This window comes from Canis lupus, chromosome 28 (genome assembly GCF_011100685.1).
Source record: "Canis lupus familiaris isolate Mischka breed German Shepherd chromosome 28, alternate assembly UU_Cfam_GSD_1.0, whole genome shotgun sequence".
Classification (NCBI taxonomy): domain Eukaryota; kingdom Metazoa; phylum Chordata; class Mammalia; order Carnivora; family Canidae; genus Canis; species Canis lupus.
Window position 1 is genome coordinate 11,544,171 of NC_049249.1, and position 13,345 is coordinate 11,557,515.

The window sequence follows — 13,345 nt, forward strand, 5'->3', positions numbered from 1 at the left end:
CATTAAAATTTAAAAATGACTGGATAGGATAAAATGCAGAATAGGCAAACCTGGAGAGAAAACTAGTGATAGGAAAGGTGGATCTGAAGGTATTGCCTTGAATGAATAGAATTGGTAAAAGCCTCAAAGCTAAAATAATCAAGAAGCATAGTGTTGTTCTAGTAGAAAAATAATAAACACACAGTAGACACTTGAACACCAAATACCTAAGAGAATATCTTGAGAAAGAGAGATTACCTACAAAGCAATGATAGATTGACAACAGATTGCTTAACAGTAACAATGAAAGTCAAAATCCTTTAAAGGATGAGAGCAGTGTAAAGATATTTTCAGACAAAACCTAAGAGTACATATGGAAAGCATTGTGAAATAAAAGTATTGTACAGTTGTTTAGGAGACATATACAAATAATAGTTAGCTTTAGATATTTAGATAAGCACTTAAGTTAAAACTAACAGACTAGAAATAAGAGCATAGAGCTTTTTGAGCAATAGAAGAAAAAAACTTGATCAGCCTGAAAGAAAACAGGAAAATAAAATTACAAAAAGTAGGATAAATGGAAAGGAAGCACAAAATAAAAAGATAGAAAATACTTCCAAATGCATCCATAATTGCAATAAATGTAAATGGACTAAATTTGACAAAAGACTGACACTGACAGAATGGGTAAAGAATACACTCTTTAGTTGTATACTTTTTGCAAGAGACCTATAACACAGGTTGAAAGGAAAAGGACAAGATACCTAATGATACCAGTGAAAGTTACCATAGTTATATTACTTTTAGGCAAAAAAGACTTTGTACTCCTCCAGTTCAACAATAGAAGGGATTGCTGCATAATGGTAAAAGTAACAATTTACAAGGAAAATAGAACAATTCTAAATTTTATTTGTTAACATCAAAAATTACATAAAAATATAAGAATTGATATACTAAGTCAGATAAATCAATAAATCCACATACATAGGTATTTTACATATACATCTTCATGATTAATTAAGCTAACAGATAATAAGGCTGTGATTTGAACAGTGCTTTAATAAACATGATTTAGGGATCCCTGGGTGGCGCAGCGGTTTGGCGCCTGCCTTTGGCCCAGAGCGCAATCCTGGAGACCCGGGATCGAATCCCACATCAGGCCTCCCGGTGCATGGAGCCTGCTTCTCCCTCTGCCTATGTCTCTGCCTCTCTCTCTCTGTGACTATCATAAATAAATTAAAAAAAAAAAAAAACATGATTTAATGAACACACGTGCACCACCCATGATTAACTAAACAGATAACAGGTAAGGGTATCATTTGAATAATACTTCAATAAACTTGATTAATGATTACACACAGGTACGGCACCCCAAAATTTGATTGGTATACATTACTTTTAGGCACAGATGAGACATTTACCAAAATTGACCATTTATTAGACCATAAAACCAAATCAACAAATTTTGAAGAATTGATCTCATTTTGACCACAGGTAATTAAGTTGGAAATCAATTTAAAAATAATATATAGGGCAGTCTGGGTGGCTCAGCGGTTTAGTGCTGCCTTTGGCCCAGGGTGTGATCCTGGAGATCCGGGATCGAGGCTCCCTGCATGGAGCCTGCCTCTCTCCCTCTGCCTGTCTCTTCCTCTTTCTCTCTGTCTCTCTCATGAATAAATAAGTAAAATCTTAAAAAAATATATAGGCTTTAGATACTTCTGAATAACTTATGCGATGAAAAAACATGGAAATAGGTATTTTCATTATCATGCTTTCCAAGAATCAAAAACCTTGTGAGATCTAAAAGGGCTTAGACACAATGAAATGCAATAGCAGTATACTCATGTTAGTGCCCAGATTGTGGTTTTTAAAATACTGTTTTCATTAAAGTGAACCAGAACTTCTTGAAAAATGTGGCTGATTCCAGCACTGGGTAGGGCATAGTAGGACATCTTGTCATGAAAAAAAGGAAAAGAAGAAACTGTCAGGGACAACTTGGGGTTCTTTCAAAAGGACCCTCAGACAGGACAGCCACTGGCCAAAGATAGGTTGAGCTTCAAGAGGAATAATTAGTGCAGTGGATTGAAACACAAAGTTAAAATCAACAAAATGTTGGTCACCTTTGGAAGATGCCATGAAACCAGTTTATTCAGAAACTGGTAAATAAATAATGAAGTATTCTGTCTTAGGCATATAAACTGTATCTCTGAGTCACAAAATAGTTGGTGAGAGAAAGTTCATTTTAAAATAATTTCAGCTAATAAATGCAAAAAGAACAACAATTAGAATGTCATCGTTTTGCAAACCCTGATGAAATAGTATGTCTTGGCAGTATTCATCAGAAGCTGCTAAAACCATTGGGTGGCAAACTCATTCTAAGCTTTATGGTGAATGGTACAGGCTGACAGTACATGAACCCACTGATCAATGAATATTAACATTACAAAAAGGAGACAATCAGACATTTTAGCTTTCCGATGTGACACAGTAGGGAGTTCAAAGCACCATTTAAGACATATTCTTGCAATAAAAAAATTAAACCCAAATCCTATCAAGCCTTTGGAACAACCACTACTTTTTAGGACTACAGAGACTATATAAGAATTTATTGAACAATACTACAAGAATGCAATCAGCAAAGTTCAGAATGTGGGAAACTCTATAGGACAAATAACCCAGTTTCTTTAACAAATGAATGGCAAGACAGGAAAACAAAAAGTTTGACAGGTACCTATAAATTAAAAGACCAGCATGTAGATCTTTTTGGATCCTGATTTTAACAAACCAAGTGTTCACATAAAAGGAGACAGTTGGCAAAATTTTGGCACTGGATATGTGATGATAGAAGGAATTATTTCCTTTTTTTTTTTTTTAAGGTGTGTATTGGTATTATGGTTTTGTTAAAAAAAATCTGAATCTTTTAAAGATAGATACTGAGGGTACTTAAGGATAAAATGAAGTGATATTTGAGAATGTGCACAGATAAAATGAGGAAACACTGGCCATGATTTGAAGCTGAGTGATGGGCATTTGAGAGTTATAAATGTTTTCTTTTTTTATATATGTTTGAAAATTTTGTAATACAAAAGTTATAATATAGCTAATTAAGTCACTAACTCAGAAGTTAAATAGGAATAGAGTGTTATCCTAAAGAAAATTGAAGGAAGAAAAATTAAAGATGGAGAAGAAATTAATGATATGAAAATGATACAGGGAAGATCCTTTTTCTGTTTATTAACATACATGAATTTTGCCTTGTGTCCTTCCCAAAGGAATTTGACATGATTTTAAAAAGGGACAGAGAAATAAATATTACCAGACATCTGGGATGGATTAATCATTGTATTTATACACCCAACTTAAATCTGTGTTTACTGGAAAAGAGGAGAAAGGGACACATTTGCTCTACCTAAAGGGATTATGTAACTTTGAGAGACATGCTTTTTTTCCCCCTTCTTTTTCATACATGCGAGATGGGGTAAGATGGTAGTTCCTTTCAACTTCGGTGTGCAAAAGTTAAAAAATGTTTTTCAGATGGGCATTTCCTTTATCTAATAACTGAAAAGTGAGATTTTAACATTGAATTTTAACCTAGGAAATCATAGCTTACTTTGATGGTTTTACTTCTGCTTTCAGAAAAAAATATTAGATTGACTGGCAAATGTGAAGGGACTTTCGGAGTTGGAAAACAATTTTGCAACCATCATAATAAAGATCGAATCAGATTAGAATCATTAGTGGATGCTAAATCTAGGGGGATATTTTGATGAGGAACAGGCTCTTGCAGTGTTACCCTATGGATTGCTTTTATCAAGGTATTGTCCAATTTCTGTACTGAATAATTACTGTGCATTTTTTCCCTTGCAACTAAAAGCATTACTAGCAGATAAATATGGGTAAAAGATGTACTGGTACTCTTTGTAGTATTTTTACTTTTGTAACTTACCTGTGTATTTAAAATTATTTCGTTTTAAGTAAAAAGGCAAGATATATGCTGTTATGATGCATTCTAATGAGCTAACAAAGTGATAGTGCTTAATTTATTCTTGAAGAATGGATAGTTAACATGCCTGTTAGGCAGTTTCTCTCAAATATCAGATGTCTCAAGTGAGCCATTGGTAAGCACTAGATCAAATCAGTTCATGGTTGAATTATCCAATGAATGCCTTAAGTGTCAGTATTCTCTATTGTTGAATGAAGAGAGATCCATATGTTTTATATACCAAACATAGACAAATGACATTAAAATTTTGTTATAAAGATGGAAAAGCTTGATTTGTTTTGTGCTAGTTCACTTACTCATGAAGATGGGGCAGAGAGGTACGCAGAGGAAGTTACTGATTATTTTCTCTCAAGGAATATTTGAAACTATAGAAGCAATTGGACAGATTCTCAGATACGATCCTTGTGTTCAGAAGTGTTGTATATAAAAAGATGATTTGACCTAAATCATAGAATTGCAAGCTCATTTGTATTTTAAAGGTGTATATTAGCAATTAATTCATAAAGGAATCAATTTTCATCTCCTTTATAAAATATAATTTTGAACAGAATTTCATATTCATGGCCATTCTAGGATGAGTTGGCTACAAAATATACCCCAAATAACTGATTCTCCCTTCCAATTAAAAAGCAAACTGGAGGGCAGCCCGGGTGGCTCAGCGGTTTAGCGCCGCCTTCAGCCCAGGGCGGGAACCTGGAGACCCGGGATCGAGTCCCGCGTCGGGCTCCCTGCATGGAGCCTGCTTCTCCCTCTGCCTGTGTCTCTGCCTCTCTCTCTCTATGTCTATCATAAATAAATAAATATTTAAAAAAAAAGCAAACTGGACCAATAAAAGCATGTGGAATGTTTTTAAAAAGTTAAAACTATGTTAAAAGAGAGAAAACATCAAGTACTATTAGTAAATAAATAAATGGATAGGAAAATTTTAATCTAAGGTACATTTAAAAAATTGTATATGAAAGGCATCCCTTCTCCCCTTGTTAAAGGCCTTCTGTGCCTACAGTTGCAAAAGAAGTTCACAAAAATACAACAAGGCTTTAAACTGAATTGGCATGATCTTGAAAGTCCACAAGATGGGGATGCTTTTCTTTTTTCGTATGTCTGTGAGTTACTATAAAAGAATTGTTCTAGCCAGTGGTGTAACGGAGCATCTCCTGGTGGCCTGAGAGCTGATTATTAAAATTTTAGAAATTATGCAAACTGATTGTTAAACATAGCCATCATTAAAAATTACACAGCTTATTATTAAATAGTATTTATAAAAAGGTAATACTTAAACTTCATCACTTCCTAATTATTTCACTATATTTTACTATAATTTATGTTCTTGAAGTTATTTATGAATATTGGACCTTTAGGTTGAAATACTGTGTCATGGAATACTACTGTGTCTTTTCCCAGCTCTGATTTCAGTGATGTTACAGTGATAGCTTGAAATTAGCTATGGTGGGAATATTTATGTTATACAGTTAGGCAAATGCCATAAATCAGGGCTTGATTTATTGTTTATTGCTTGTCTAGATGTAAGGTGATGGAGAAAATGCTAATAATGCAAACTTAAAAGTGTCATGTCTTTAGCTATTACATTGTACATAGCTCAAAAATTTGAGAATACATTTTGCAATTCAAAAATGATTATCCACTTTAGCAAAGATGTTACTCATATTGCTGACATCATTGATGTAAGCAAAAATATCAACCAGCACTCTGAATTACATGTGGAAAACCGGTTGCTAAACATTTACCAGCACATTCTGATCATGGCATAATTGAGTTCAGTGTTTTGGTAAGAAGTGGATAATATAAATTCGTTAGACTATTTTTCAGCTTTAGGAAATCATGTCATGACATATATATATATAATCATTAACTAAGAAAAAAGAAAGGTTGAGTGTTAAGAGTCTTAAGCTGTGACACAAATAATTTTAAATTTGAAGCCTTTGATATATGTTTCTTGTGGAAGAGAAATAGAATCATAGAATTGCAAGCTCAAAGAGTGCTTAAAATAAATCCAGACCAATCTACAGCTAGAAATTCTTTCTTTAGTGTATCAGTCAGTCATCTAGACGTAGAGACAGAGCTCATTACCTGATAATAGTGTTGGAGAGCTCTTAGAGTTCTATAGACTGGGAAAACTCAACCATGTTTTCCTTTCATTTCTACCAATTGGTTCTGGTACTGACCTCTGGAGAAACATAGAAGAGAACATTTATCTCTTCTGTAGAACAACCAATCTTCAGGTATAAAGGTAGTTTGGATGTTTTCCATTTAGAGCTCTTTGGGCAAGAAATACACCTTTATTTAGTTCTTTCAACTCTATTTTGTGTGTATTTTCTGAGCTCTGTAATCTGAAACTGTGTTGCCTTTTTAAACATCCACATCTCTACCCTTTGGGGTTTATTGACTTTGTGGATGAAGTAAAAGCCTTTAAATTTTTGTGTGTGCAAATTATACACAAGTCAAATGTTAGGTTGTTTAAACTTTTTTTCTTAAAGTAGATGTTTGTATTTACATTTTTAGCACAGCATTCCAGATTGTAGAAATGACATTAAATCATAATTTTATCATTTTTGGAATTTCTTAATCCTACTGATTTTATGTCACTAGCAGATTTGATAAGCACTGAGTAGTTATTGTTTATATTCAAATTATTGTTTAAAATGTTGAATTTCAAAGGGCTGTAGGGACACAGATCACTTTAAAATAATCCTAAATTCACTATTACCTATTATATTTTTTTCTGTGGGTGCTACTAGTTCTGTTAAATAGCTCACATTTTCCATCTTATATTCAGAAATTCATCATGATGTATATTGTCAGATGCTTTCCTGAGATCAAGATACATGATGTCTGTGGATCCCCTCCAGTGATATACACTTTAGTACTTCTGTCTTTGAAAAATAGGCATTTTTGAAAAATCCTGGCACGTCTAAATGTTAAAGTCATTTTCACCCACAATTAGAAAATCCATCATAATAATTTGTGGGTTAGATAATAATAAAAACATTAAAAGAGAAAGGGACTGAGAATTCCTAGGAACACTTGATGATCAGGGCCATGGTATATACCTGGGCTGAAAAGAAAACAGCCTGTGCCATGAGAGCCCAGGTTCTTTACTGAGAAGGTATTCTGGATCAGGTGAGAATTTAGGGATCTGGAAGTAGTTTCTCTCTTACTATCTATTTCCTTTGAAATGTATGTAGTGAAATCTTAACAATGAGTACTTCTGAGTGTGTGAAAGGGTGTTTCTTAATGTATTGCACTTCTTATTCTCTTTGCTGTGGATACCCTAATACTTCATAGTATGATTTTGAACATTAAAAGAACTCAAGTTGTCTAGCACATTTTCTTGTATTTTTCCGATAGCAAAGGTTTATTTAAACATTTGTTAAATTTTTTCCCTTTGTTAATTTCCTTTGACCAACCATGGTGGAGGATATCAAGAAATTACTAATGTGAGTTGTCTCACCACATTTCTTGGTCTCCACTCTTCTTCATTCTGCTTTATTGCTGTTTTTTATTGCTGCTGGAAGAAAATTTATAGTAGTTCACTTGATTAAATAGTAAGCATCTTATAGAAGGCAGCCCTAGATTAGTTGTCTCATTTTCTAGCCCACATTCAAGTTATTTTTTAAAACCTTATTTATGTGTATACTTATGTTGAACAAACGTGTTTTTAGGGATCCTCCTTGAATATACTTTTCAGTGTAAATTCTGAGCTCCAGTAATAGGGAGATAGTAGTATTTTATGAGTACTTAAAAGCTGGCACTCACTTTTCTAATACTTTTAATTCAGAGAAGATAAGGCTGCTTGTTAAAAAGGTAGAGAGGACTTGGGACATAGAGATAAAGAGTTTTGGGAATATGAAGAAAGAGGATATACGGATAAAATTCATGAGCTCATGAGTTACTTTGGAATTTACTTTCCTTAGTTCCTTACCTGATTGCTTTAATTATTTTATGGCAGGTTTTATTTTCTTTTAACATGAGGGTTTCTGTAGGATGGATTAGTAGGCCCTCTACTGAGTCTTTAAAAGTCTCTTAATTCAATACATTGTAATTAGTTTTTGGTAATTGAATTATTCTCTCTTGCAGATTGAGGTGATACCATGCAGCAAGCAACAGAGAGATGCAGAGTTCGAGCCAGAAGGCCTGACATGGCACTTTATGTACCTAAAGCTCGAAGGAATGTAGTGTTGCTCAAGTCAGGTGATGAGGAAAAAAGCTGTGGTTCATCTAACTCCGTGGTGAAAAAAGAAGATGGTTTCTTTCAAAAGGAGATCTTTAGAGATAAATCTGAGATTCAAAGACTAAGCATTAATCCTGATAAAAAGGAGCACAACTGTAGAGAAGGAAAGAAAATTTCAACAAAATTCAGAAAAGACACGTGCCTTCAAGAAAGAAAGAAAGATAGGATTTGTGTTAAGAGGGAAAGTATAGAATCTAAAGAAACATTATCCCAGGGACATCAGCAAAGCATCCCAGATCCTGGGATGATACCTAGTATATCTTTACAAAGACATTTTAAACCAAAAGAGGTGGAGTGTTTGGAAGTTGAAACCACAGATGTGGCAGGACCTGGGAAGTTGCTTCTGTCTCAGTCTTGTTCAGAAATAAGTGAGGCCCAAGTTCTAAACAAACCATTCCAAAATGTGGAATTATGTGATGTCAATAGACAGGAATTAAGTGGCAAAACATTTGAAGGCAGACGTTTAGAAAGCAGAATTGAAACTGATGCTAAGGTTGTGGAGATACTATCCCAGTTTCCTGGAGTTTTTAGTTCTGTGTTGAAACCTGAGAGTGTGATCGTACCTGTAAAACTCAGTTCTGATTCTGGAATTGTACAACAAAGCATGCAAACATCGTGTGGAATGTTGACTCTCAGCAGTGGAGGCATCACTGCTATTTCTGTTCCTGGAAGCCCAGATGGTATCACTGACCAAACTTCCATAGACTTTGAAGCTGAGAATGTTAGTGATGTAGCCAACAGTACAGATTTCGTCTTGAGTCAGAGAGGTGTAGATTCCATTCCTGAGGTTGTGGATCACCTCTCTTATAAAATGACTATGGGCAGCAAATTAGAGAATGTAAATGGCATTTTTGATCCAACAGTGATTAAAGAGTGTGAGGAGAATGACAGCACTGTAGATGACTTATGTATAAAGTATGAACCTTCTGATACAGCTCTCCTTGTTCATGAAACAGATACAGATAATGGGTTGAAGAGTGTAGGTGACATTACCAATAAGGCATGTAAGATGGACGTTACAGATGTCCCATCTGATCATATAACTATGGGCAGCCCTTGTGTAGTTGCAGTTAGAACAGCTGATGAGGCCTGTAGCAGCACAGATAGTTTATCAAAATATTTAGAAATGAGTGCAGATACAGCCCCTCTTCATGTAGCTAGAAGTGGGAATGACACAGGAAATTTCAGCAACCTGACTGCTTGCTCAGATATTTATGCTGAGAGTATTTCATCTAGTTTCACAGAGTCAACAGGAAAGTTGATAGAGAGCTTGTCAGATTGTGCTTCTTCTTTACCTATAAAGAAGATTGCTGGTAGTAATTGTAACACTTTTTTGGACTCTGAACTCAGTATGTTAAATGGGACAAAAGTACTTTCAGACAGTGCCTTTGGCAATGATCTAGATTGTAGTGGTGATATAACAGAGGCATTGCATGAACTAAAAACTGCTGAAGAGTTCAAAACAAAAGAGGAAGATGACTCAGAAAATGTAGAATTTGGTGTATCCTTTCCTGATATAGAATCTGTATCTATGGAAACATCCATGGAACCAAAAGCAACGGAAATGTCTCACGTGGAGGGAAGTGCTGCTACTGAGGAGAGCTGGGAGTCTTTGTTTAATGATGATGGGGACTGCTTGGATCCACGTCTTCTACAAGAGGTCTGTTTGGTAGAAGTTGCTTGATGCTTAACATAATGTATAGATTGATAGAACCTGGTATTTTGGGGGTAATTTTAACAGACATTTGTGCACACTCATACATTCACACATATTACATCCAGTATAAGGGTTCCTGCGATGAAAAAGAAAACAGTATTGTAGATTGAGAAAAGAATGCCTGGCAGATCTTTAAAAAGTAAAACATACCAAATTGAGCTGTATCTATTTTAGCCAAAGCCTGAAAGATCTTATTGAATAGATTAAATATGAATTTAATGGATTCTGGCTATCTATTGAAGAAGTACAGAGGGAACTTCTCCATGCAGAGGGATTTTCTGCATTGACAAGATGTATTTTACACAGGCCTGAGGGGATAATAACTTAGTATTCATATATATTTTGTCTTTTCTGGAGAGTTTGGAATGTTGCCGGACACTAGATGGAAGGAAATACAGAAAGGGAAGGGTAAAATAAGGGAAGGTATGATTGTTTATGTAGTTTAGTTTATGTTGAGTTATATCACCAATGGTTGTTGAGTACATATAGAAGATAGGAGTGAATAATGACATGCTGGTTAGTTAGAGTTCATAAATACAAAATGTTGGGTTTGAACGCATTTTAGAAATTATTTAATCTTTCATTTTCTTAATTTAGGTGTTCACTTTGTAGTATTTAAAATCCTTACCATAAATAAGAATCTTTGGTTTTAAATAGAACCACTTCCCTCTTCATTTCTTGTAGTGGGTTCACATAACTTTTGTCTGGAAGGGGAAAAAATAATTTCCCTTTGAAGTCTCCAATTTTTTAAATGAGGAAATTGAAGCTTAGCAGTCATATCTTTAAGAAAGGCAGAATCAGGTTTTCAGTCTAGTTCCCTCATTCCAATGTTTATGTTCTTTCTACCCGACCACATCTTTACCTATAAAATAGTTTTGTTTAGTGATTCCAGAGAGCCTATTAAATATGAAAGGACTAATACTTTTGTTTCTGAGAACTGAACCAGAAGTACAGAAAAATGATCACATGTATGTGAAGAGACATGTGAGATTGAAGGAGGGGGCAGCCCATTGCACAGACTGACTTTTCAGTACCAAGCTATTCCTTGTCATGCTTAGGTGTTTGCACGTTCACTTGTACCACAGTTAGCACTTTTTATGGTCAAGCCAGGAAACACTGTGTCCTAAACATTCCTTAGACAGAAATATAGAACAGGAGGCATCTAGGAATGGGCATCCATGAACCCTTTGAAATTGCACGTAAAATTTTATATGTGTGTGCAGTTTTTTATAGCTTTCATCAGATTCTCAAAGATAGTGCTTCCCAAAGTATGGTCCCTAGACCAGCAGCATGAGCATCACCTGGGAACTTGTTAGAAATGCAAACTTTTTGGCTCAACAGTCTGTATATTTAGGTGTTTTGCAGGTGACTCTGATGCACATAAAGTGAGAACCATTGCTCAAAAGGTAATATGTGAGTGTGGTAACTAGAGATGGCTGTCCAATCATAACTAGAAAGAAAAACACTGTTCAGCAGAGGTTTTAGACCCAAATTAGATTAAATACTAGGAATGTGGTAAGTTAGGTGAATATAAAGAAGTTATTAAGGATCCAATCATTGGAAGAAAGTTTCAGTGTTTATATGAGTTGGCAAAGAGATTACCTGAGGGGTAGGGAGCACAGATATGCATAGGAGAAAAGAAAGAGTTTCCTACAAAAGAAAGGCATGGCACACAGAGCCTTTTATACATGGTGAGACTCAGTAAATATTTATTGAATGGATGTAGATGATAGGGCAGAGTTGGAGTATCGTGCTTTTTTAGGGTGGACTCCACGGGCTTTCAATAATACTTCATTATTGCTAGAACTTGGATTCTGTATGGTGGTAGCTTAGGGATACAGCTCCTATAATCGGGGAAGAGGGTTCAAGTGTGCACTCTGTTTTTTAGGTCTTAACGCTGTAGAATAGGTGCAGAAGAATGTAGGCAACCACTCAGTGTTTTGAGGAGCATAGTAATGTAACCAAAGAGGACACTTGTGTGACCTAAAGCTGGGAATGGCTAGGAAATGAAGTATGTAATGTTTTAAGCTGAAGACAGCCAGTGCCTGGGTGTTGTGTTTGGATACCACGTACTGAGTTGGTGCTTGTCAGGGAGTGGGATCTGTAGTTTAGGGATAATGGGTGATGAGAGCAAGAAGGAAGGAAATGGATTGAGAAATGCAGGTAGCAGATCAGCTCCAAACTATGATCTCCTGTGCTTTGAGTTTTAGGAGATATAATAATAATGTTATTAAAAGATGTCACAAATCCAGTAACATTAATAGCCCTCTGGTGACTATTATTCTTAATTTATTATTTATATTGTTCCAAACATACTTTATTAAAGGCTAAACCAGAACGTCTGCCTATCTTTGAAAACTTGCCAGCCAATGATTTTTGGCTTTTTTCCCAGTGGGCCTGTTTCTTTGTTGACAATGGCTACACATTAAGGTATGTCTAATACTTCTAATAGGCAGGGAGGTATGCTATAGAGGAGGGTGTGACGGCCATTGGCATGTGAAGCAATTTTCCTGCAACATTTGAACTTCTACAACTACCTGAGTGGATATAGATCCTAGATAGGACATTACTGATCTCCTGGAACTGCAGTTCTTGAATCTCTAAAGATCACACTTAATCTTCTAAAGCCATCGTTTGGGATGCCCAGACATTTAAGTTGGTAACTGATAAAGAAAAAGATGTTGGCATGACTTCTAACCCTCTGAGATCTTGGTACAAAACTTCCATAGTCCCTGCTGCCTCCTGTAGTGATCTGCAAATCTATTTTGATTGGTAGTAGAGCTAGTAAGATAGAGCAGCATAACTTTGTTTTGATAGACTGTGGCATCTGGTCCCTTTACTGGCCACTTCTGGCTTTAATTTGACACTGGTCATTTCTGGCCTTGATTTAGGTAGGAGTCTGGTTTTGTTACAGAAGACTACTAGCAATGTTTATAACCATGGAAAAGAGAAGAATAAAGAAATGCCACCCATCCCCAACTATCTCCCTTTATGTGTACTGACTCAACGTCCTATAGACTTCTGTAAAAATGCTCTCTGTTTTTAAGTAGGAAACCCAAAAGTTAAAGGAAAAATTCATAATCCAACCACTAAAAGCAAATTATATGAAGTACTATGAAGGGAGGAAAGTCCATAAGCCATCTTCTAGGGACTTTGTTAAAGTTGATACCTTGTCGTTTTGCATTTAAATGGAAAGGTGTGTACTTAGAGTTTTGATAAACTGTAAATTGTAAATAACTGGATATATATGATTATTAACACTACCATTTTATTTTTTATTTATTTTTATTTATTTATTTTTAAAAGATTTTATTTATTTACTCATGAGAAACAGAGACAGAGAGGCAGAGAAACAGGTAGAGGGAGAAGCAGGCTCCATGCAGGGAGCCCGATGTGG

The 13,345-nt window shown here is 35.3% G+C and overlaps 1 protein-coding gene across 8 annotated transcripts in view; it reads left to right on the forward strand.

Moving 5' to 3' along the window:
- The window catches only part of R3HCC1L (R3H domain and coiled-coil containing 1 like), a 79,754-nt gene that overhangs the window by 40,343 nt on the left and 26,066 nt on the right, over positions 1-13,345 (forward strand). For 5 of the 8 annotated variants that reach the window (XM_038578466.1, XM_038578471.1, XM_038578467.1 and 2 more), the window contains one exon: positions 8,078-9,891. In XM_038578466.1, coding sequence (XP_038434394.1) covers positions 8,092-9,891 — 1,800 coding nt within the window. In that variant the 5' untranslated portion in view covers positions 8,078-8,091. Of the gene's footprint in view, positions 1-3,650; positions 3,795-8,077; positions 9,892-13,345 lie in introns of those variants that run through there. The other 3 variants (XM_038578474.1, XM_038578472.1, XM_038578469.1) reach the window with 2 other exon arrangements.